We start from the raw sequence: 26312 nt of genomic DNA on the forward strand, positions 1-26312 counted from the left end.
AGGGCCCCAAAAAACCTTAAAATTAATTTTGTTTTGGATATGTTAACAACTGGATACAAAGATGATGTAAATTGCATAAATCAAATAATATCCAGTAAGTGTAACACAAAAAGAAAGGGAGGAGTGATTATCTTTAAAATAGTAAAATACACTCATTTTAATTTCACTAATATGCTTGCTATTACAATCGTACTAAAAGAGGTGCCAGATCATAGGCCAGCTACAGAGGTCTGGGTTTTTTTTTTTTTTTTTTTTTTTTCTCAACTGATAATTTTGGTACTCTTGGGTGAACTATTAAGAATTGTATTTCTAAAAGAAAACAAGAAGGACCCTACAGAAAAGAAACAAATATGACTAGAATGCAAGAGGGTCTGATTTATGAGGAAAGATTAAAGGACTTAAGCTGCACAGCTTGGCTAAGTGATGACAAAGGAGAGTATGATAACAGTCTACAAATATTTGAAAAGCATATACCAAGGAGAGAGGATTTGATATTTATCTTGGAACAAGGTTGTTCAACTGGCTGTGAATGGTTGATGTTAAAGAGAAGAAAACTCAGGCTATCAAGGAAACTTCCTGGTAGAAGTGTATGAAATCAATGGACCCATTCCCTAAGAAATAATGTCAACTTCAGTAGCTGCTTGAAGCAAAAATTTGGCCCACACTAGAAGACTCACAGGAAAAGAAAAGCTTTCTTTGATGGGAAGAAAATATTATAATTAAGTTTTGTTCATTTGTTTCATTCCTGTGAATTAACAGATTCTGAGACAATCTCTAAGACATTTCTGAAATTTAAACCACTCCATTTATGAATAAAAAATTTAAAACAGTAACAATTATTAATACTGAGTAGTAACTGCTCTTAACATCTTTTTCCTGTTTTTTATTTTGTTTTTGTTGTTTTTTGCTGTTGTTGTTTTTGTTTGCTTTTATATTTTGAACTATTTAAAACTTTTTAAAAGATACAGAGAAAAAAATAATAAATACCCACTTACCATCCTGATTAAGACATGAGACATTTCCAATACTAAAGCAGCCTTGCCTAATCTCATTCCTTTCTTCCCCCACAAGAAATAATGTTCTGGGCTTGGTTTAGATCATTTCTACTCAAACATTAAAAAATTTACCTAGTATGTAAATGTTCTTAATATTATACTGTTCTTTAAAATTGGTACCATACTGTATGTATCCTTGTACTTTCAATATGTTTTTTTCACTCAACTTTAGGTTTTTGAGACTACCCTAATTTGATTATTATAACCATCATTCATTCGCTCATACCCAAAGCAGTATAGCACTCCATTGCATAAATGTATAAAAACTTATTTCCCATTATATCATAATGAACATTTAGATTATTTTCGAGTATTCTGCAATTATAAACCATGTCGCAGTGAACATCCTCATACACACCTCCTTGTGCACAATGTGAAGGTTTCTTTAGGAATGCAGTCATAAAGTGTGTAAATCTTCAACTTCACTAGGTATTGTCCCTTCCACTCTATATGAGAGTTCCTTTGGTCCATATTCCTGTCAACAGTGTGTCTTTAGACATTTTAATTGTTGTTAATGTAGTATTTGTGAGACAATCACACATTAGGGTTTTAATTTTCATTTCCCTAATTAATATTTAGATTGAGCATTTTTTTATTGGCAAGGGGTGGTATTCAACATATGTTATGGACACTAGTCAACCAGAATGCCAACTAGCACTGTTAGTCATTCTTTGTTTACCCTGAATTAATTGCTTCTTCATATACTTTGCTATATTTCTGTTGGGTTGTCTTTTCATATTGACTTGAATTCTATACATATTCTAGAACCGTGCTGTCCAGTACAGCTTTCTGTTATGATGGAAATGTTCTGTATCTTTCCTGTCCAATACACTAACCACTAGCCACATATAACTCTTAGGCACTTGAAATGTAGCTAATGTGACTGATAAACTAAATTTTTTACTTTACTTAATTAATAGTCACATGTGGCTAGCAGCTACCATATTTTACAACATAGTAATAGATATTAATTATCTGTCATTCAGTGCTTCTCAATTTACAATGGGGTTACATCCCAATAAAACCATTACAATTGGAAAATATTGTAAGTCAAAAATGCATTTAATATACCCAACTTACTGAACATTATAACTTAGCCTAGCCTACCTTAAATGTGCTTGGAACATTTACATTAGGTTACAGTAGGGCAAAATCATCTAACACAAAGCTTATTTTACAATGAAGTGTTAAATAACTCATGTAATTTATTAAATACTATATTGAAAGTGAGAAGCGGAATGGTTGTATGGGTACTTGAAGTACATTTTCTACTGAATGCATACCCCTTTCACACCATCACAAAGTCAAAAAATTGTAAGTCAAACCATTTTAAGCCAAGGACCAACTGTATATAATTTATAAATATCCAGTTATGTTTTATATATTTTACATATATTTGCTTTTGTGTCCGTTTTTCATAATTAACATTTCTCTATATCATTAAAAGAGGCTTTTAATAAATAATATTTAGCCACACAAAAGTACAATAAATTATGTAACCATTTCTTTGATATTAGTCATTTAGGTTACATATAGTTTTTCACTGTAATCAATAAAAATTTTGTGCATAATTTTCTGTCTTCATTTCCTATTTTTGGCAGGCGTGGTGGCTCACGCCTGTAATCCCAACACTTTGGAAGGCCAAGATGGGCAGATCACCTGAGGTCAGGAGTTCGAGTCCAACCTGGCCAACATGGCAAAACCCCGTCTCTACTAAAAATACAAAAATTAGCCAGGCGTGGCAGCACACGCCTGTAATCCCAGCTACTCGGGAAGCTGAGGTAGGAGAATCACTTGAACACTGGAAACAAAGGTTGTAATGAGCCGAGATCATGCCACTGTACTCCAACCTGGGTGACAGAGCGAGACTCCATCTCAAAAAAAAAAAAAAAAAAATTGATACAAAATCCACACAAAAGTAGAATTAGTAGGAAAAGGATATAAATACTTTAAAGACTCTTGGTGAAGATCTTCCAAACATTTTCCAAAAATTCATTCTGCCTTCAGCAAGATATGAAAGAGTTACCTCATTCTGCCTTCGCCAACTTCACAATAATTTTTAAATATTTGATAGTTTCATATTGTAAAATGTTATCTTAATTTTTGTTTATTTGGTAATCCTTTCTTCATGCATTTATCAGCTTTTTCTTTCTCCTGTGAATCATCTATTCACATCTTCTACTACTTATTGTGCTCTTCATATTTTTATAGGATTTTTATGTACTACAGATATAATTTTATTGTCGTATTTGTTGAAGGTATTTCCCCCAGTTTTTCCTTTGACTTCAAATTTTGTATATGATGCTTTTGATATGAAGAAGTTTCCAACTCTATGTTTTTCTTTTTCCTATGAAATTTCTTAAACTGCTTTTATACTTAGAAAGTGAATAACTCCTTCCAGACGTGGGATAGATATATATATTTCCTCGTAAGTATTATTTTTATATTTAATTGTTTATATGAAATTCACATAAGTTGTTAAGTTGTGAGGTATAGAAATTTTTTTGCAAAATAGTCAATTTTTCTAACATTATCCCCTGAATAATTTTATTTATATAGTACTCCACCTTTCTCCAAAAAGGACACAGAGAAATATTTTCTTTCTTCATTTGTTGTAATTTCTCCTTGGTCATATGCTAAAACCTTATAAATACTAGGGTCTTTTGTCAGGTACCCTATCTCTGCTGCAGATTTGTTCCATCTACAGTTGACTCAGTCTCATAATGTCATAATATTTTGATATGTGGCAGACAAATTCCCTTTTCACTCTTCTTGTTTACATTTCTCTTAACTATTACTTCCTGTATATTCTTCTAGATTAAGCTCGTAACCATATTCATCTCCAAAAATTAATCACCCACTCAAATTTTCATTAGAATATAAAATGTCTAAATTAATTTAGGAAGAATTGGAGTATTTATAATCTAGCATTCCTATCCAGGCACATGGTATGTCATTTCATTTGTAGTTTTCTTTTACACCTGTACTTTTTTTTCCAAAAAGGCGGTGTGCTTCTCTTATTATAACTGCTCCTGAATATTTTGCATTTCTTCTGGCTCATACCAGAATTTTACAATCTTCTACCTTTCTTGTCTTCCACAAAGACTGTTGCTACCTATCTCAATAAATCTGTGAGAAAATTAAGTGCTACAGAAAATGATTTGAACAACCATTTTGTCAATTCTCTCAAGGATGGTGCTTAATCAATACCATTCTAAACACTCATGCATAAAAGAGTTTATTCCTTATATTCAGTGGGTGTCTTAGGGCATTAGGGCTACATTCTCTCTAGGAAACCTGCTTAAGAATAGCTAGGACTTTCTTTTAAGTTCCTCAAACTCCTACTTTCTTTCCCTGACTTTTGCCACAGCACATGACCTACACTACCATTCCTGAGAGAAATGCAAAACTACCAAACAGAAGCTACCACAACTTTCTGCCAAAAAAATCTACAAATCTGCTTGCATCCGAACTTCCCCTTTCTCTTTCTAGTTTTCATGGAAGCACTGCTCCTCCTCTCTAGTGCCAATTCCTCTAATCTGACCTCCTCAGTGACCTTGTGCTCTCAACTTTCCTTTCTTTAATATTTTCAGTCTTCATTCTTTAGTGTATCTGTTTTATTAGCATTAGACATTAGTCTAATCATCTTTCAAAACTAAATTCCAAAAAATTAGCTGGGTGTGGTGGTGTGTGCCTGTAGTCCCAGCTACTTGGGAAGCTGAGGTGGGAGGATCACTTGAGCCCAGAAGGTTAAGGCTGCGGTGAGTCAAGATTGTGCCACTGCACACCAGCCTGGGTGACAGAGTGAGCCTGGGTGACAGAGTGACATCTACAATGTGATGCACCTCTGCTTGCCTTCACATATGCCAGTGGTTGACATTTGGCAATGTCAGAGACATTTTGGTTGTCACGACAAGGGGGTGGGGGCCTGCTACTGGAATGTAATGGGTAGAGGCCAGAGATGCTGTGATACTACTAAGCATTCTACAATATACTTGATATATTCCATAAACATTATTATGTGAACCACAATTTCCATAGTATGGAGGCTGAGAAACCCTGGACTATGCTATTCCATCTGTCTTAACCACTCTTCTTCCCTCTTCCCCTACTCCACTCCTCCTCCAAACTACCACTATATTCTCAGTTATTTCCTTAATATCACTTCCTGTGAAGAATGTCCTTAACTCCCTAAACCTAGTTACTCCCATGACACCCTTTAGAATTTCTTATAATTACTTGTTCAAGATATACTTTCCTGCTATACTGTAAAGCTCTGGAAGGGCAGGACCAAATCTCTTCATTCACCATTTTGTCCCCTAGTACCTGTAATATCATATATCTGTTAATTAATATCTTCACCATGGGTTTAAAAAAAAATAGGATCTTTTTCTGACCTCTTAGAAAAGCAAATACATCTCTCAGCCTCATTTTTCTTAGCTGTAAATATGCTGACACCATACCTCACAGTTATGAATGTTCAAATGAACTGATGTATATGAAGATTTGCACTGAAAATCTTGTGTCTGAGCGCACCAATGATGGTTGGTCACCCTAAATACAATTTTTTTTTTGAGACAGGGTCTCACACTGTTGCCTAGGCTAGAGTACAGTGGCACAATCATGGCTCACTGCAACCTCCCCACCTCTTGGGCTCAAGCAATTCTGCTGCCTCAGTCTCCTGAGTAGCTGGGATTACAGGCGTGTACCACCATGCCCAACTAATTTTTTGTATTTTTAGTAGAGACAGCATTTTACTATGTTGGCCCGGCTGGTTATGAACTCCTGGGCTCAAGTGATCCACCCACCTCGGCCTCCCAAAGAAAATAATTTTTAAAAAATTTCAATTGCGTTATGAAAATATTTTATTATCATTTTAAACATATTTAGAGTAGTTCTGAGCCTTTAGAAAGCTCTTAGTTGTGTTAATTTCTATAATCATCAAAGTAATGGTATACTATTATTGCCTTCAGGTATCCACAGAAAATGGTTAGGCTATAGAGTTTAATCAGAATATTTTATTTTAATTTTAGTAATAAAATCTACAACAGCATTTGTAGCATCCTCTTCTAAGAAGGAAAAAGTAGACCTGAGAAATATTTTTCTTTTGTTCCATGAAACAAGGCTTGCCATTTATCAGATGAGGGCTTGCTAATAACACCAACCTCATCAAACTAGTAGAAAGAACACCTGAGAGAAATTATTTAAATTCCCTATTGACATAAACTTTACTCAACCAAAGTGTATCTCTAAGTCAATATTTTTGCAGTTTCACAATTGTTTATCTAATAAAGAGCTATTATTTCATTGATAAAAAGAGCAATCTGGAGGATTTTTATTATGTAATTAGCCATTAACTGTATTAAAAGCACTGGTGGAAAGAAATTGGCCATTTAGTGGGTTGGGGGCCTCATATTATTTCTTAAAATATGCTTGCATCATTTCACCAAACTAATGGAGTTACACTTTACCTCAGGTCCAGATTTACTACACAACACATGGTCATGTGCCCTTAGCTTGGCAGCATCTCTTCTTAATGATTAGTTAACTTGAGGATAATGAAGGCCTTATCATGTGTCTAATTAGCCATGCAGTCCCTGATGGTAGTCTAACTCATTTAGATAAAGTCTGTTCTTGAAGGAGGGGGTGGAGAGGAAGCCTAGGGAGAAAGATTGTATACACGTGTGTATGTGTGTGTGCATGTGTGTGTGTATGTGTGTGTACACAAGGTAGTAAAACAAACCATAGTGTAGCATAGCATTTCGGCTCCTTGATAACTAATAAATGTTTTGTCTAAATGGGTAGAGTCCAAAGACCAATTCTTTCCATATCCTCAGCTTAAGCTTTTTGTTTATATTTAAGTGAAAACTTTCTGGATAAATGATAGTCTTTTTTTTTTTTACAGTCTTGTAAGTATCTGATATTAGGTAAAGATAATTAAAAATGTATCTCTCCTAGGTTAACTGAAAGTTGTTTGGTAGATCCAGGCAAAGATTCATTTGTTGTCACAAATCTAACTGAGCTGTATCTGAAGTCCTTTGTCAAGGGATTCCTAATAAATAACATTTATTTCTACCATTTAATTTGCCAAAGAGAATAATTAACATGTATTGCTCAGCTTGTGAGACATATTATAGCAGATGTAAAATCGAGATGAAAAGAATTCTTACCTCATTCTTTAGCTTGCTTCCAGAAAACCTTAAATAATTAGAACATTTTCCATTAGTTCAGTTCAAACAAAATTACAGCTATAGCATTCAGTGATATGTAGACAACCTAAAGAAGCAGTAATTTCATACCATGATTAGGGAAATAAGCTGGAGAAATTTGATTTTTTAAAAGAACTCAAGCAGCTTTCTCAACTTACTAAAACAAAATAAGTTCTTTAGAAAAAAAGTAAAATGAATAATATTTTTAAAAGTCAGGTGAGATTTGAGACAAGTAAAGGACACTCGCTATTAAACATGTGTGTGTGTTCCAGACTATATTTACATTTTATAGTGGGGTGGTGGCTAGTAAGCAGCCTTATGTTCCTTGTAATATCTAAATTTATCTTAGTATGACTCAGTGACTAAACATTTTTTTTCCACAAGATACTTTACTTTTAAAAATAATTTCTTCTTTTAAGAGCTAAGAGCAGTTACTGGTAAATTATACCACAAGACAATCTCGGATACAGATCTAGTTATTCTGAGTTTCAGTTTAAAAAACGAATGATGTGTTATCATTGGCTTCATTAGATGTAACCTCACTTACTAATAACCCCATGATAGTTAACAGTGGCTTAGAGCAATGTGCTGCTTATTTTCATTCATGTTTTACCTTTCATAGAAACCCAAACAGGTCAGTAGTTTCACCTTCGTAAGGTAAGATCATGGTCAAAGTATATGTGATTAGAGATTCTTACAATAAACTTTCTATCTTGGTAAGGTGCTAGTGAAGCCCATAGATCTTTAAAACAGGTTGTCTCAGAAAAAAAAATTATATTTACATTTACTGCCTTTATTTTATTGAATCCAACCTGAAAATAGACTTTGCTTTATTAGTAAATACTAATTTAAAAACAGTTCTGCTTACTTGATTTCTCCTCTTCATCTCTCTGGAACACCTAGTACACAATTAATTTCTCACTAATTATGACAAGTTATATAATTTGCCCAGGAATCTAGATTATATAATCATCCTTACAAAGTGGACATTAAGGTCCGATGTTTAACTGGAAACATTTTGATAAGGAAAATTAAGAAGTCATTTTATTCAATAGGTATCATGCATATTTAAAGAAACACAGAGAATTTGTCTTGAAGATGGTGTAACTCTACCTTGTCAAGCCTTTTCCAGAATAAACGGAGTGGTAATATGCACTGCTCTCTTTGATGCCAATCCCATAGTAATGATACCTAGAGCAAAGACAGGACCCAGCTCTGTGTTAATGAAGGAGATTTCTGAAGAGGAAAAAGAGACTAAGGTGTAACTGAAGTAACCATGAATAAGAACTGCAAACCCTGATGACCTTTCTTTTCTGACATTTTTCAGGTAGGTAGCATCTTAATGTGCTATATCCCTCTTTGATAGCCACTACTCCTACTTATTGTTGTTATTTCTGACTCTAGGTTTGAAAAGGATAGGAGAATTACCTACTGACAATCCTTTTACGTCCCCCAAAACATTAGGTTCCAAATCCCAAGAATGTATAAATGTAGGCATTGGCTCTAAGTATATGTACTGTATGTATTTACAAATTGAGTGATTCAGCATGAATTTAGTCAACTGGACAAGAAAATGCTATGGTTTTCTTTACCATATCTATTGAATGGAAAACAGAGTATGACATTATGTGTGGGGAAGACCAATCTTATGCATGGGAATATGTATGAAGCATGTGACCCTTTACACATTATTTTCCTCATGAGGACTCAAAAGTCCAATTCACTATTTTCACTTCAAACTTTCGTGCAACAATGGGGAGAAGGCTATGTTGTAAATCAATGAAAATGACATGTGGAAAGTAACAGTACCATAGATAATTTGTTATAAGTATGCCAATGGATCATGAGTCACAATACAAGTATAGCAGCTCACTGATTCTCAAATTATAGCTCATTCTCCTAAGCCACAAACTCTTGACATATTACGCATCCATATATAAACACTACAAATATTATACACATGCTAGTGGAATAGTGGACATTTAGTGAGGATAGCCAGAATCCTGTAGCATCTGCTTTCTGTGGTCAGTCCCCACTCTCTGCCATCCGTCCGCCATAACTACCTACTGTTTACCAACTCCTTCAATTTGCATTCATCTAAGATCAGGAAAGGAATGAAAAAAAGAGAATGAGGGGCTTTCCAGTGGACTTCAGCCTAATTATATTTTAAAACATTGTTTCTGAGCATCACCATCTGAGTTTAAAGTGGATCCTTTAAACTGAGGATCCACCATCTGAATCCACAGTTCATCCATCTGGTTGAATGGATGAATCCTCAGTTCATCCATCAAGGTCCCCATCTCTGGCCTCAGCAGTAAAGAACTACTGGCCAAGAAGTTCCACTCCTAAACATTTTCAGGATCCAGGACAGGAGTACAAATGGAAGCCTACATACCATATGAATAGCTATTTGAAAACTATAAATCGAGCTAATGAACTCCTAACAAAAATATTCCTGTCCCCTTACATTGGCAATTTACCTCCATAATGATCTGGTAGGTAAATATGAATTTAGCATTCTTAGACTCCTGGAGTTCCATATGGGAACATGGTGGTGGGGGAAGACCCACACCTTCACCCCATTTTTCAGCTCTGGCTCCTTTGTTCACTGTGAGGGAACTGGACTGCACATCCAAGATACAGCTGCATCTGCATCACCCACTAACAGCTAACCTTTGGCCACACCTCAGTCTAGGGTTATGAACACTAGTGGAGCAGTGTGGCCTTCTGAGGATGGACTTGGGACATGCCCAATACAGGCCCAAGAAGTGGGCCTGGGGCAGTTTGGACAGGGAATTCCAGGGCCCCAGGGACCCAAAAGTGGGATGTGGTTTTTGGATGGACACATTCCCTCAGGCTTTGGACTCCTGCTTCATGTGAGGACAGCAGCTGGAGGACAGCCAGAATGAGCCCTCCAAAGTAGGAAGCCCAGAGATGGCTTCTCTCTTCTCAGGTTCTAAGGGCAGGACTGCGGCAGCAAACTTGCCTCTATTGATTCAAGGTCATTGGAGATGAAGGAAAAAGGATTTTTAAACATCAAAACAACAACAGCAGCAACAAATATTATAACAAATGTTTTCAGAAAGAGTTGTTATATTTGGGAAATAATAATATATGGTGGTCAAGGCAAATGAGGATATTTTATGATTCTGGAAGACTGGGAAGATGTTTTCAAGTCCTCAATTTTGGTAGATGTATAATTATAGTCTGCTAACCTGAAAAAAGGAGCCTCGTAACTGCTCGTTTTTACGGTACAGAAAAAGAAATCCTATGGTAGATGGAAAAAAAGAACCTCTAAGGTATAATGGAACGAAGGGAAAAATGAAGGAAATAGAAAACTTAATAGAAACTTCAAAATATTGAACTGAGTTATGTCTCTAATTAAAAATGAAAAGAAAGAAGCTTACTTAAGTCATAAAGACTTTACCGAAGGAGCCATATTAATAGATATCGATAAGGGAAATATTTAAAACTGTGAAAAAAAAACAGCAGATTTAGATGACAGTCACATATATTAGTAGAATTAGTTAGAATTAGTTAATAAGCCAGAATCTGAAATAATTACTAATATTTCATTTTTTAGATTTTAGAACTAAGATACCAAAAGAAATGTTTATATATTAGAAGAAATAAATCAAGTAATGTTTGAAAACAGAGATCCATTAGAATGGAAAGATGTTGTAATTTCGTGTTCTTTTTGCAAAGCTTACTGTTTGTTCATACGCTTTATAGCTTAAATTACATTTTAGCCACTTGCTAAAGCAATACATGTTAAACATTGGCTTAAAAATGCATAAGCTTCTTTTATTATAACTTCAATTTTCTTGCTTCTCAACTCTGATCCTGTTTTCAGTGTGGTAAAATGGTTTGCCATGCAGATTGAGAACAAACTACACTGTCTTCACAGGTGGTATACAAAAATCACAAGACAAGTCAAAGGGATGACCATGAGTTCAATAAATATCAGAGTAGATACTGTGCCCTGACCACTGTGCTAGTTGTTAGGACAATGATGAACAAAACAGACATTGAAAATCTGATCAGGAATATTCATGTTTCCAAATTCTTCCCAAGTCTATGGCCTCCTGATGCCTGCTGTCATGGAAAAGTGACTACACTGACCAGCACTGAGGCACATTTTACTTGCAGTTTTTAAAACCACCTGATATTCACATTTTAAAAAAATTGCTACATTTTAAGACCAAATAAATTCTAACTAATACAGATGTGTAATTTTTTTCTTACGACTTTTTAGAATGTTTTATTATGCAACTTGTTTCTTATTGTTATAAATGACTATATGATTTGGCCCCCTTATTTCTGTCCCCAGTCATTAGGACAGAATATCTTTACAAATAGAAATATTTACTTCCTCTACCTATATCCAAAATATTTATATTCCAAAAGTAACTATTTTATATATACCTTAAAAAGGTGCTTTTTAATTAATATATGTATTTTATGTATAAGTCAAATGTAAATAACACCATAAACCCACACACAAACTGACACCTGAAGAAAATGACTTGGTCAGCTACATTCGGCTCTACAAGAGAGAAATGGCATGTCCTTTTCCTATTAGCAATACCCTAGATTTTAGATACGTTGATGTAGCTGAGCATATTCTATCAATACAATCTTATATACATGACAGGAGATAGAGAACCAGTGAAAGAGTACACTCTTTTTTTTCCTACATGTATTCAGTGCTTACTGTGTGCTATGTGCTGAGGATTCAAAGAGAGGTGGAGGAGAGTCTCTGGAGGAGTTGACAGTCTTGTGAGGGAACAAATAATGCAAAGAGAGAATTGTAATACCAAATTAATATTTGCTACCATTGAAGCAGGTGATAATGAGTCATGATAGAAATAGTTACCATTTTTGAACATCTATTACATGCAAAGAATTGTATGTATACATGATCTCAAATTTTCACAGCAGCCTGCAAGTAGAGCAATATCCCCAATCCAAAACAGATGTTCAAAAATTATGTGATTTGTTTAAAAATGTTACAGGTTTGAAGGCAAAATTTAAACCCATGATTCCACAAACCATATTGCCTCCACACTCAAGATGCAAAAGATAGCTCTCTTTTGTATTGCAATTTTATTTACAGTTAGAAAGTTCTAGTGAAATGTAGTTCAAATATGTCTGCCTTCACACACACACACTCTTTATTCCTGTTTGGCAGGAGTAATGTAAGCATAGATAACTAACATGAATTATTAAGACCCACACCACTGATCTGGATGTTTCATATTTGACATTCCATATGTAAACTCCCAGAATGTAAGCTCCCTGTAATAGGAAATTAATAAACATTTGTTAGATAAATGAATGAATAACTTGAAAAATTAAAAATAACAATGTGTCACAAAATCCTAAAATTTTGCCCATTAAGAGAATTCATATAATATCGTATACTTAAACATATCACCACAATTTAAAATTTGGTAGAAATTAAAGAATCTCTTATCTAACATGATGTAAGGAAGTCTACTAACTCCTTTAACCCTATCACAAGTACTATTATAAACTTGACCATTACTATCAGGATGACTGGCTTTTCATAAATAGCTTGCCATAGCCATGGTGTTGCCTTTGGTTTTTTTAACTCTCCGTTGGGACAGCCCTTCTTCCATCAGGTCCTTGTTTCTTAATCATACTTTAAGGCATATTTATAACACATGAAGCTTTGCTTGATATCTCAGGGGAAACTCCTGAACTCCCTGAACTCCTCTCTTGGTCATTTACCCTATACAACTTTGTCCTTGTATCATTGGCATATCTCTAATGATACATGGCTTACCTCCCATACTAAACTCTAAGATTTAGAGGATGAGAATTTTATCTTTCCCTTCACTGTATTCTTCATTAAAAATTACTACGAAGAAAAATCCTCACACATTTACTGGTTAAATCAATCTGTTCCTCTAGGAATTTAGAAACCAATAAAACAAATTTTCTTAAAGTTGAGTGTTTTCAATAACCACCTTCTGACACTGCATTTCCAGGTCATCAGTAAAACACTGAGATTGAACAAAAGTTGCATACCTAAACAATATATATAAAGGGCATGAAATTGGTGTACTTTGGTGGAAAGACTGTTGCTAGCAATACAAACCTCAGTATTTTGCAATGACCACTGTAATGCTTTAGCGCATTTCATACCCTGTTTCTTCTGGAGCCAACAAAATAACCTTTTCCCTTTAATCTTCCTTTTAGTCTAACTAGGAACATGTTGTCATCCGAGTGATTTAGTGTCTCTGAGAACAGAGAAGAGATAATAAATGAGCAGCTTTCTGTCTTCCTAGTCACTAAAGATAAACCTCATAAAACTGGGGTGAGACAGTTCATGCAAAGTGTACATAAATTTTTCATCTCACTTGCAATATTTTATAGCATTATTTTGTGGTTAATAGACGACCCTAAAATAAATCTTGCTAGGGAGTATTTACCATGCATACTGTAATATAACAAGAAGATATGCTGGTGTATGTTAAACAAAAAGTGAGGTTTGTCTCACTGTGGAAGAAATAGTTGTTTAAATTTATGTAACACTACCTAATGCTTATCCTGTAGGTTACTCTGAATAAAGATTCCCAAACATTTCACAGTTCCTTCTCCCTATATGATTATTATCCATTTCTATTAAAGAAAATATATGATAAATGCTCAAAAAATCCTGGAGATGATTAGTTAATTTTTCCAAGAAAATATGTCACAAAAGCAGCTTCTATGATTATCTAAGAAAAGTGTGTTCATTTATTAGCAACTTTCCTCAATCTTATGTCAAATGACAGATCTGATTTAAAATTTATGAATAAAGAAGAATAATTAATCCTTGTAGCCACATTTTAATATGAACATGTTATTAAAATATAACAGACTTTTAATATGACAAATGAAATTATTGCTGTTCTTTTTTACTACTAAAATATTTACCTCGTGCCTAATACTTTTCTTCATTTGCTGAGCAATTTGTACCTGCATCTATATTTCTTCTTTTCCATTTCAGTCTTTATATAGAATTCCTGAAACATATGTTCCCACTGAGCTAGTAGCCCTGATGTTAGTTTACACTACACAAATGATAACTGATAAGGAAATGATGGGATTAAGCTGTTCAGGGACTTGCAATAACTTGCTACGATAAGAGCAGCTGCCATATCAGTTTTATTAACCCACTAAATCACTACTAATAAATAAGATAATAGCTTTTGTCTATCATGTCTGAAAACCAAGATTTGGCTGATCAAAGTCTACAAAAAATTAAAATGTAACTTAAAATCAAACAGTCTACCATGTGCGTAAAATCTATTTGTGGGCTCCATTATGTTGTCCCTTACTTAGCCAAGCCATTCTGAGCAAGGGTAGGATACAAGGTTTTTCCTTATCATTGTATCCGAGGGCCTAGTTAGTAACGGGACCCTCAGTAAAATGCTTATTAAACAATTAAGATGAATAGTGAAAGTTCTTTGCCAGCAGGCACCCTATTTTACAATTCTTTGCATCTCAAAAACTCTTTAGTATCACACTTTGTACATTAATGTCAGTAGGAATAGACTGATTATTCTCAATGCATTCATAACCATAAAAGATGCATGAATTATTCTTCCTTATTATACTTACAGAACTTTGTTTCATTTTTATTTATTTAAAACCTGAATTTAAAAATATTACAGATAATAAAACCAGGTATGTATTTTTGGGATTGGTAGCAAAATTAAAAGGAAGAAAAGAAGAAACATGAAAGTAAAGTCAGTTTTTATCTTGGTATTGGGAATGTAGAGTGTCCACTGTTGGGGTTGCTGGTTTTCTTGGCTGGCAGGGGATGGTAAGTGTGAAGGAACTGGATAGAGAGCTGAGCTGCTAATCTGCCTGCAAATTGACTGGCTTTGTCCCTAAAGCACTCTTGTTAGGTGCCCTAGAGTGAGGCTTCCTGAGCCCTCATGTTCATCTTCAGAGATTTTTTTTCCATAACCATCAGAGCAGCGGCCTCCCATGTGGAACATTGAACTTGCCACTGAAAACAAATTCTTTCATTTTTAATTGTTCCTAATTTTGACAGTGGATGAAATCTGGGCCTACATAGTGATCCTGTGTGTTTAGATTTTTTTGTTTTATTATTTTTTTATTTTTGTTTTGTTTTGTTTTGACATGAAGTCTTTCTCTGTCTCCAGGCTGGAGTGCAGTGGTGTGACCTCAGCTCACTGCAACCTCCGCCTCTCAGGTTCAAGCGATTCTCCTGCCTCAGCTTCCTGAGTAGCTGGGACTACAGGTGCGCACCACCACACCCAGCTAATTTTTATATTTTTAGTAGAGACAGGGTTTCACCATGTTGGCCAGGCTGGTATCAATCTCTTGACTTCATGATCCTCCTGCCTCGGCTCCCAAAGTGCTGAGATTACGGGAGTGAGCCACCACATCTGGCCTATTTTTTTGTTTTAGTATACCTGTTTTAAATATTTTATCTCTTCCATTCAATTGAATAAATTTTGGGCTCATTTTATACAGTCAAACTTTTTCATCTTTCATTTTTAGTGAGGGAAAGAAGTAGCACATGCACAAATGTGAGAGTTGTGAAGACATTACTGTAATTAATAGCCAGTTATTTCAAAACTTAGGAAAATAGAACTTGAAAATAGACACCACCTTCATTCATGATTTTTAGGCCCTACTAATCGTCTCTTTGTCACATAGATTAGTGTTTTCCAAACTTTGGGTTTTACATAGGGACCAGTAAAATTTGGAGAGTGACATTGCTTCATGAACCTCAAAGACATCTAAGAACAATTTTTGAAAAGGAGGTGCTATCTCATGCCCAGAGTACAGGAGAACCTTTTGAGTCAATCATAATCTAAAATAAATTCTGTCTGATAGTCCCCAGTGAGATGACTGGACATACTCTAGCTATCCTATAATAATTTGGCACAAATTGAAAACTCATTTTTTAAGTAATCATCATCAGAACAGTTTCACAATGTTTGTATATGTTAGTATGCAATCCAAGGAAGTTAAAATAAATATCACATTTATTTATATTTTTTAAATAATTCAATAAATGTTTAGTAATACTATGCTAAAAGTACTGTATTAAACACTACAATAACAATAAAATACATTTTGCAAAATTACTAGTAAAATTTGGAGAAATTATGATTCCCTGATTCTCTAAGGTATACTTACTTTATATTTCTGTCTTTCATTCAATTGTTTGTATTTCCATAGACATAAAAATATTTTTTATAAAATGTAAGTTTATGAAATAATAAACAGCCATTAGAAATGTTTCCAAAGATAATATGTAACAGATAAATGTTTAGAACTAACATTAAAAGGCAGAAAATAAAATTGTGTTTGTGCTACAAATTTGCTGTTAGATAAAACACAAACACCTCTAAATTAAATGCCTTACGATTGTGGCGTGGTTAAGTGTTTGTTCTCTGAAGAAGAATCTAATGTATTAATAAAGTTTAAGAACTGTTAGATCTGTTAAAAAAAAACTTAATAAAACTTATATTTCAGAAATCAAACATTCAATTAAACAATTATTTGTTGATACGATTGATATTGGAAAAAAAGTAGTAGGTTTCCCAACTTTTACTGGTAGATAAAACATAAACTTTAGAATCAGGTAAACTTTGATTCAAATGCCAACACTGTTATTGTGTATTATCTGTGTGGCCTTGGGCAAGCCAGTAACTTTTGAAATGCAATTTCCTTATTTGTAATACAGGAATTCCTACCTTCTATCATTATTGCAAGGATTAGAGATGAGTGCATGTATCTGTGTGTGTGTGTAGTACTCAATAAATAATAACTTTTAATTGTATTGCAGATTGTTTTATATTGAGTCATTAATTTTTTATTATTAAGGATAGTGGGGTTCAAAGTATATTCACTCCTATGTTCATTCCTATACTTTATCTCATTTAACTCTCACAACAATCCTATAAGATATTGCATATCCACTTTACTGGTGAAAAGCTGAATAATCCTACAATAAATCACCAGCTGGAAAGCTGGTTTCACACAGCTATACATGGAAGCATCAGCTTCATGTTTAAAGTTGTTCAACTTTAAAGCCTATGTCCCTAACCATTAGGCTATACTGCCTTTTGATATTCTATCTTCCAAGATAAAAGCTCAGCATATTTCTTGGAAATAAAGGCAGAAACATACCTAGCTAAGAATAATTATATCAAAAAAATTACTATTTACAAGATACACAAACTACATTTTGCTATATTTTTTACCATATGTAGTTTAAATATGGAAAATTAATTTTTCTCTATGATATAAAGATATCAAAAAAGTCATGTCACAAAAATCAAATGGCATATCAGCCCAGCAGAAAAAAAATTCAAATTGTTAATGCCTTGCTGTTGGGCACACCTATGGCTCTTGGATTCGAATAAATTGCCCAAAGTCACCCCATGTTGTTACATCAACCTAAGTACTAGAGCCCCACTGTAACACAAAGGACAGGGTTAATGATTCATCCCTAATCCTAAAGGCTCCTTCTAGGATTAATTGACTTTCCCTGCAGCCTGCCAGTCCACCCTCTTGTAGATCCTGTCAAGAGGGTTTCTCTTCATTGCTTTGCCTCTTTCCCCCTATCTATTTACTTTAAACACTATCTGATCTTTCCCCAACCTACACAATTCAGTAGGAATCAAATTCAGTAGACACCAGTCAGTTAAACTGATCAAACTTTGAAATAAAGTTGACTTGGTTAGAAGGAAGGGACTCAATTTTGCCTTTTTGAATCTGGCATTTTATTTCCTCTTTCCAGGCCACAATAATGTTAACATTAATTGCAATCAGTTAAATAAGTGTTAATTGGTAATCTGTCATGTATTGGCCAACAGAAAGAATATAAAAGTGAATGAGACAAAGTTTCTGTCCTCAAAATATGTATTATCTGTTTAGAGGAGGAGATAAGTTAATTTCACATTAAGATAGGTACCAACAAACTGCCATAGGGTGCAGAGAAGGAGCCTACAATAAATCAATGGACTAAGAAAAGATCTAAAGGAAGAAGTTCAAGAGACATTCTTTCAAATGGGTAAAATTTCAACACACATATAGGGGAAAAGACATTCTCCAGGGGAAGACAGCATAAACTTAAACAAAAGACTGACAGCTGGAGTGAATCAAAGGTTACTGGGATGATTGTTTGGTGAGTACATAGGCTACATGCTAGAAAGTGAGAAATAGGTGACATAGTAAAATGAACTTGGACTAGATCCTGATGGACCTTGAATGTCAAGTTGAGGAAAGTTTGTCATGAACAATACAAATTATGAGCCAGCAGAGGTTTTGAACATAGAAGAGATATGATTGAATCTAAACTTTAAAAGGTCAGTTTGGAAAAATTGCATGAATGGACAAGAAAGACAGAGCCAAGGCCAGGCTATGAAAGTAGCAATGAGGAGAGGCATATTCAAAAGAATTCAAAAAGTAGGACCTATTTTTTGGCAAGTGTCTAAAGCTGAGCTATCCAATAAAGCAATAAAGCCACTGGCCATATGAGGGTGTAAGCACAGGAAATGTGGCTAGTCTAAAGTGAGATGTGATGTAAGTGTAAAATATACACTAGATTTCAAAAATGTAGTACGGAAGGAAGAATGTAAAATATCCGATTAATGATTTTTATATTGATTCCATAGTGAGATAATAATGTTTTGAATAAATTGGATTACATAAAACATTAAAATTAACTTTGCTTTTTCCTTTTTACTTTTTAAATGTGGCTTCCAGAATTTTTTGAATTGAATATGTGGCCACATTATACTTTCATTTGTCAGTGTTGGATGTGATGTCAGGGCAGAAGGAGGCAGTGGACAAGCTAGAAAAAGAGCAGTAGAAGACAGAAGAGGGCCTGGATAATATTATGACAGAGAAGCTATAGAAGTAGTTTTCTGTATTTATTTATTTTAAGAGGGCATTATCAGTTGGTTCAAATGCTAGGCAGGAGCCAAGGAAGATGGGTAACAGTAAAAACCAGCCATTGGATTTTTGCCCAGGTAGAGAAACGGACTAGGTCAGAGGGATGTGATCAGTGGTAAGGGAAGCAACAATTCAAAGGGGGAAATACTAGAGCAATCATGAAGGTTGGAACTTTTTTCTTTCTCAGCATAAAGGAGATCTGGACATGCTTATAGGCAGAAGGAAAGGAGAAACTGAAAACACAGCACACAGAGAAAACAGCTGTTGAATAAGAAACTGTACCTGGGGGTTCTCCAGAGACTGCCACAACACAGAGGAAAATTTAAAGATCATGTGTGACAGCTTATTTTATGTTTATATTTACATTAAGAGGTGACCAAACAGGTCATTTGTGCATGTCATTTGTCTTGAAGAGAAAAGGAGATATCAAGAAATTATTTTCTGGGAAAGAAAACTAGAGGAAGAACCTAAAGCATGCTAAGGCACTTCCTTCCTACTCGAAGCTCTTTAACCCCTGGTTTGGGCCTTGCTGTTTGGGAGCCTTGTGGAATCTGCTTGGTTCACTATAGTTAGTCTCATACATTCCTCCTTCGTGACACTGGTGCCTTCAGTAATGACTTCAAGATTATGAAAATGTGTCTTTATAGCAGCATGATTTATAATCCTTTGGGTATATACCCAGTAATGGGATGGCTGGGTCATATGGTACTTCTCCTTTGTAGGGACATGGATGCAGCTGGAAACCATCATTCTCAGCAAACTATCGCAAGAACAGAAAACCAAACACCGCATGTTCTCACTCATAGGTGGGAACTGAACAATGAGATCACTTGGACTCGGGAAGGGGAACATCACACACCGGGGCCTATCATGGGGAGGGGGGAGGGGGGAGGGATTGCATTGGGAGTTATACCTGATGTAAATGACGAGTTGATGGGTGCTGACGAGTTGATGGGTGCAGCACACCAACATGGCACAAGTATACATATGTAACAAACCTGCACGTTATGCACATGTACCCTAGAACTTAAAGTATAATAATAATAACAAATAAATAAATACATAAATAAAAATAAAATTTTATTTCATATTTGGAATAAAATAAAATAAAATAAAATTAGAAATGAAATTTTAAAAATTATGAAAATGACTCATTTAAATTATTTCAGCCGAAATAATAATATATTATGATTTTCATATGTAAAATTTGCCTTTTAAACATTATTCTAAAATCTACTTTTTTTTTTTTTTTTTAGTTCTCACAGTTGATAAAAGTCTGTTTCATCAGGAGAATACCTGGTTCTCTTTGTACTGACAAAGACAATACTTATTTTACATTTATGTCAATCTTCATGCACAAGAGCCGAATCTGACATATGTTCATTAGTATCTTACTTTGAATGGCCTCTTGTTCCAAGCCGCCTTGTTGTTAGGAGGGGAAACTTCTGGCGAATTGTCTAAAAAGAAAAACGATTACTTTAGGTTTTAGAAAGTATACGGTTCTAATGCAAGCCACTCATAGCCAATTAGTTGGGGAAAGTAAATGTTGACCTCTGAATGAACTGTGAGTGAATACTTAGTCTGGAAAAAGTAATAACTTACACACATTGATAAGCAATAGATCAGCAGAGGCAGGGAGGTACTTTTTTTATTGAAGTGCTCTACTGACCTTGTCTCGATTTCCAAGGCAGATGATACTAATATCTGCTTTTGCTTGATGGTACTACCAAAGCAATTATTACTTTATTTATGTATGGAGTGAGAAGATTTGGGTCTCTTCATATAATTCCATACAGAGATGTACCCAGAATTTAAAATCTATCCCCAACCCAAAAGGATATATAAAACTTTCTCTGCCTTACTGTATCTCCCTTGTAATGTTATAAAATTTTTGTTTTGTATGTTCCTTTCTCTAAATTTGCTAAAATTAGGATCTGATTAAAAATTGTTTAAAAGTCTTCTACAGAAAACCATTTTGACCTCAATATTTGAAGATCCATACATGAACTTTAGAGAGCTGCATGGCAAACTATGTATGTGTTAATTTATTGGAGTCTGGGTCTATAGTTTTACCAGGTTTTCAAGGTGCTTCATGACTGCCAAACAGTTACGAATTATTCCCATAAGGTGGACTCACAAAATGGTAATGTTAATACAGATATTAGAAGTTGTCTTATCCAAACTCCTCTTTTAATAGAATGAGTAAGCAGAATTTTAAAGAGATTAAGCGCTTTTCAGAAGGTCTCACAATAAATTAGTCCAGTCTAGGCTAGAACCTAGATTACCTCATTACAATGTATAATATCACACTCGCTCTGTAATAGATAGGTTAAAATAAACTATTATTTTTTTAAATGAGAAGCTGAACCATAGTATTCATTATTTTCTGGACAATGAGTCCCTCTACAGGTTAGAATCTGGATTTCAATTTGTAAAAGACAATATTTGAGACCCAAGCTTCCTAAAGTTTTTCTGGGATATCCTAGGTTCTCAAACACAGTATGACACGAATCTTAAAGAACAAGGCTTTCTTAAGAGATTGATATTAATTCTCAAAATGATGTCTCTCTCTCTCTCTCTCTCTCTCTCTCTCCACCCATATATATATATATAAGCATAGTAATGTCAGTTATACAGATTCCCATCCTAACCATACTGGTTGGGTAGAAAGAAATATTTTTAAATGAGAGAATTCTAACCCATCCCATCATAAAATCTTGGGGCTCGGGATGTAAATATAGAAATGGAGAATTAGGAGAACTTTTAATACATTTTAAAACCTATTTAAAAACTCATATATTTGGACTCGCTAAATAAGGATAACCACAAACCACTAATTGCATTAGCAAGAGACTTGTCACTTCCATTTAATTTTGCTTCTTAACACAGGCCACTATACACTTTAATGCATCCCTCTTTGAAGGGAAATGCTACTGCTTAAACGAAGCTTGACTTAAATTCACATTAGATCTTCTAATAGTTAGGGTTCTAATATTCAAAATCAAGTTATAAACATATAGCAATCCCAAACAGAGTCCTTAAGACAGTTTCTGCCTGCAAAACAAATGTCTCAATATTCTCTAAGAGAACTTGCACAGATGAATTTGTTTTCATGCTATCTGCCTGACATGACTTTAGTTGTAAGTCACTATAGCCAATATGTGTCATTTACCTTTCCAAAGGTGGCCGCACAGGCTGGCTCTAATTTCTCTTTCCTACAGAAATCTAAGTAGTGTGCATAAAGAATGCACCGTGGTAAGCAAACTCCTTCACATACAATGTAATTCTCTTCAAGCCTAAGAAAAAGGAACAAAAATTAGGTCAAATATTTTATTTCTTTTTCCTTCAAATTTCTCATTGACTTATTACCCATTCTGAATATGGACTCTATACAAATGAGGTAATGAGTAGACATAAGTAGACTTCCTTTTATTCTGGATTTTTTTTAATCAAATTATAAGGATTAATGTTAGAAGTACAAAAATCCCAGTGAAAAATCTGCTAGTACAGTTAAAATATCATGGCCAACATAAAACCATGCCTGGTCCACATCACAAATATTAGGTCTTCTGTATAAACCTCATGGTTCATCATGATTTGCTCTGTGACATATAAATATGAATGGTGAAATTGAAAATGATGGGTATTTTTAAAAACATTCTTAGTACTAAAGGGCTGCCAAGCTTCAGGCTGGCAAATGCTAACATTCTCTCACTTTCATTCAAAACCTAGTTCTGAGCCCTGAATAATTAGGGAAGGACAATGATGCATTTACTTGCAAAACACAGGAGAATCAACCGTTTTACTTAAGTCTCAAATGACATTGATATATTTCTATTCCTATACTTTTTACTACTGTGATCAGTACTATAATTATCTAAAACATCTTATACACTTAAAGGATAATGTAATTCTCTATGGATATCTCCAAACATAATATATACACCTTCAACTTTATATTAAAAATAACTATATAACCTTTGAAAATTTGGAGTAATTCCATTTAATTTGCAACTAAGCATAACTTATATAAATGTAATAAATACATATTTGTGTTACAACTTTCTAAACAGCAATGTACAAATTAAACTTTTAGATTCCATTCCCAGTTTTCCTAACAGTTCAGTAGGTGATTTTGACTAAAATTTACTTATACCAATTTTATGTATAGTAAGATAATATTTATTATAATGCAGAAATGATGCAATATAGAGTCTGCAGATTAAAATTGGATGAACCCCTTCAAAGACTTGATTTAAAATATCCTAATGTATACAAGATAAACGCTAAAGAAAGGATTCCCTGAACAGGTAAAATATCAGTCACCCATTTTTTTTAATGAAGAACAACAAAAAAAAACAAACAAAAACTAAGATCTAGTGTTTCAAAATATGAAATCAATATATGTACATAAAATCAGATGACATACTAGTTGATAGAGAAAACTGGAATTAATCAGCCAGCTTTTTCACTTTGATTTTCAGTTCTAGTTTTTAACAGCCCTGAAATAATCTATAACCTTAAAAAAATTCTCAAAATATGAGTAACTCACTTTTTAAAAATGTATAATATTCATTTTTAGAACAGAATGTGAAAAATTCAAACAAAAATGATGTGTGATAATTTCAAAACTTTGAAAACTTTTATGAGAAATGTTTACCTATTTAAAAATTATATTTTAATTACATGTACACAATGTTCACATTTCATCTTGCTATTTTGAGATTGTTGTAGTAGGCATTGTCCTTGTCTTCAAAATATTGAATCATCCTAGACATAAGTATGATGTTCATCTGTGGTACAACTTTTTCTTTGATCTTAACTTATACATATTTATGTATACATTTATTCATAAAAGAAACATGTATATTTCCACACACTCAATTTAAATGGAAAAAATGAGAGTTATCATTCAAAACAGCTCAATAATATATCTGAAATCAAAATACTTTTGCCCCATTTATCCTGCTGCAAATAGTTGTATCCTAAATATACCTGATATTTAACTCAATTACTTAACTGCTCTAGTATATTCATAACTAGTAAACACGACGTCAACTTCAATAGTTAAACTCCAACTTTAGATGAATACTTGGCTTATATTTCAAATATTTGAAAGGGTTCAAGCATATAATCACAAAAAAACTACTATATGTAAATTGTAATTTAATCTTTAAATAATAAAAATAAAATTTACTAGTTCTTTATATTGTATTTTTCTAAGGCTCCTTAGGTCATACTCCATATAAAATTAGGTTATGTAACTAATCAGTAAATATGTAATCCTTTTTATTAGTTTGTTTTTTACATGGAATTTGTGAGGAAATGTATGCTCCTATTTCTTCCTACTATGTAGGGAAGTTTAATATAATGTTTTTACTTTAGAGCCCTCTTTCTTTTAGATAGATATTACAAAATGTTCACTCTATGTGGAAATCCTACTGATAAATTCTTGGTTTTAAAATATTTTCCACAAAACCAATTTGTAATATTTTATTATTATAAATCATATATGACAGATGATATAAAAATAGTTGAATAGCTATTTAAATTAGTAGTGATATCTTAAGCGATTTTTCTATGTCTTCTACTTCAAACACATTTCATCTTATAGAGTATACACTATTTTTAATTTGCCCTCTTATGAATAAAGGCAGTGTCAAGATCCTTCCTCGTTTTAAGTTGTTTTTAAGAATCATATTTTATAAACTCAAAAACTATCAAATAACACACGTGTAAGGACTGAACTGATTGCATTTAAGCCAATAAATCATAAAAAACGTTCATTAATGCTTACATTTGAAGAAAATATGGTTTTAGTCAATAAGGAAGAACGTAATGTGGTTTTTATTTGTAATGCAAATCCTTCATCAGTACTCGTATAAGTCTCTATACTAAAAATTCAGTGAAAAAAAAAAAATCTGGGTTAAATTCTAATTGGTTTTTTAAACTTTCCCAAAAAGTTTGAGGAAGAAGTAAATTGTGAAAAACAAAGATCCTGAAGACGCTAGCTGTTCAAACGTCAACAGGTGCTTCAGTGTACCCTGCGGGCGAGTCTCACCACTGCAGCGTGAGCTGTGTCTGCTTCTTTTTATCCTTCACAATCTGCGTGATGGTTTTCTTCTGAGACAGGTATTGATCCGCTGCTTTGGTTTTGCTGTCGTGGTTGTCGGCATCCTCTTCTTCAGAGGAAAAGTTACCATTGTTTAAGTGCATTTCTGATTGCCAGTTGAAGGGATGATAAAGAAAAACAGAATATAAAATCAACTAAGTAGCCTCTAAGTGTACCTTAACTTCAAAGCAGTAGCCTACTGGGGTGGTGGCGGAGGGGAGGAAAGGGGAGTTATGCAAAATCTCTTAGAGTTGACAGTCTCTACTTGACATTTTACTGAGGAAATACAAAGATTTGGACAGAACATTCTACCTCTGCCTTATGTTTGGGATGCGTTATTATTATTGGGTGCCCTTCTTAGAATACGTTCTCGTCCCCTTCCCAGCTCCGGATGCGGCAGAGCACTCACCTGATTTCACTGCCCCCGGCAGCTCCGGGTCTTCGCCTTTCTCCCCGCCGCCCTGCTCGCCCCCGGGTTGCGCTTCGACTGCCAGGTACACTCTTTCTTCCGGACAGACTAGCAAGCCCTTGCCCAGGAGCTGCACACAGCAGTCTTCCTGGATCCCCGGGGACAGTTGGGGTGCAGGCTGCGCCTGCAGGAAGGTGTCTTCCAGCTCCGGGACCTTGGCCATCCTCCTGGCCGCCGCCGACACCTCCGCGCGCCGCTCGGCGGGTTCCCCAGCGGTGCCCCAGCCCGGGGCGGGGCGGGGCGGGGCTGGGACCGGGGGTCTCAGGGGCGGGGAAGGAGGCCGCAAGCTCAGGAGTGCCCTGGCTCAGCGGAGAGGGGACGCCGCGCACAGGTACAGCCTACACCGCTCGGGGGCCGCGGTGGGCCGCGGTGGGACTGCGTTTCTCCACCTGTCTGCGGTCCGGGCAGATGCTCCCTCCGAACTCACTTTTTCACCTGCGCCGGTCACGCCCTGGACGCCCACAGCTTCCCCCTCCCTCCCGTTCTCTCAACCTGGGCTGGTCGGAGGACCG

General features: G+C 34.8%; 1 protein-coding gene across 1 annotated transcript in view; it reads right to left on the minus strand.

Moving 5' to 3' along the window:
* Window positions 1-26020, minus strand: part of RFX6 (regulatory factor X6) — a 55534-nt gene extending 29514 nt beyond the window's left edge. Inside the window, exons 1-6 of the mRNA XM_050786608.1 lie at window positions 25741-26020; window positions 25281-25437; window positions 22392-22515; window positions 20615-20676; window positions 8378-8455; window positions 7226-7253 (exon numbers count right to left, since the gene is read on the minus strand). Of these exons, the coding sequence (XP_050642565.1) occupies window positions 7226-7253; window positions 8378-8455; window positions 20615-20676; window positions 22392-22515; window positions 25281-25437; window positions 25741-25963 (672 nt within the window). The 5' untranslated portion in view covers window positions 25964-26020. The remainder of the gene's footprint in view (window positions 1-7225; window positions 7254-8377; window positions 8456-20614; window positions 20677-22391; window positions 22516-25280; window positions 25438-25740) is intronic.
* Between the last annotated feature and the right edge of the window lie 292 nt (window positions 26021-26312).

This window comes from Macaca thibetana, chromosome 4 (genome assembly GCF_024542745.1).
Source record: "Macaca thibetana thibetana isolate TM-01 chromosome 4, ASM2454274v1, whole genome shotgun sequence".
NCBI classification, from domain to species: domain Eukaryota; kingdom Metazoa; phylum Chordata; class Mammalia; order Primates; family Cercopithecidae; genus Macaca; species Macaca thibetana.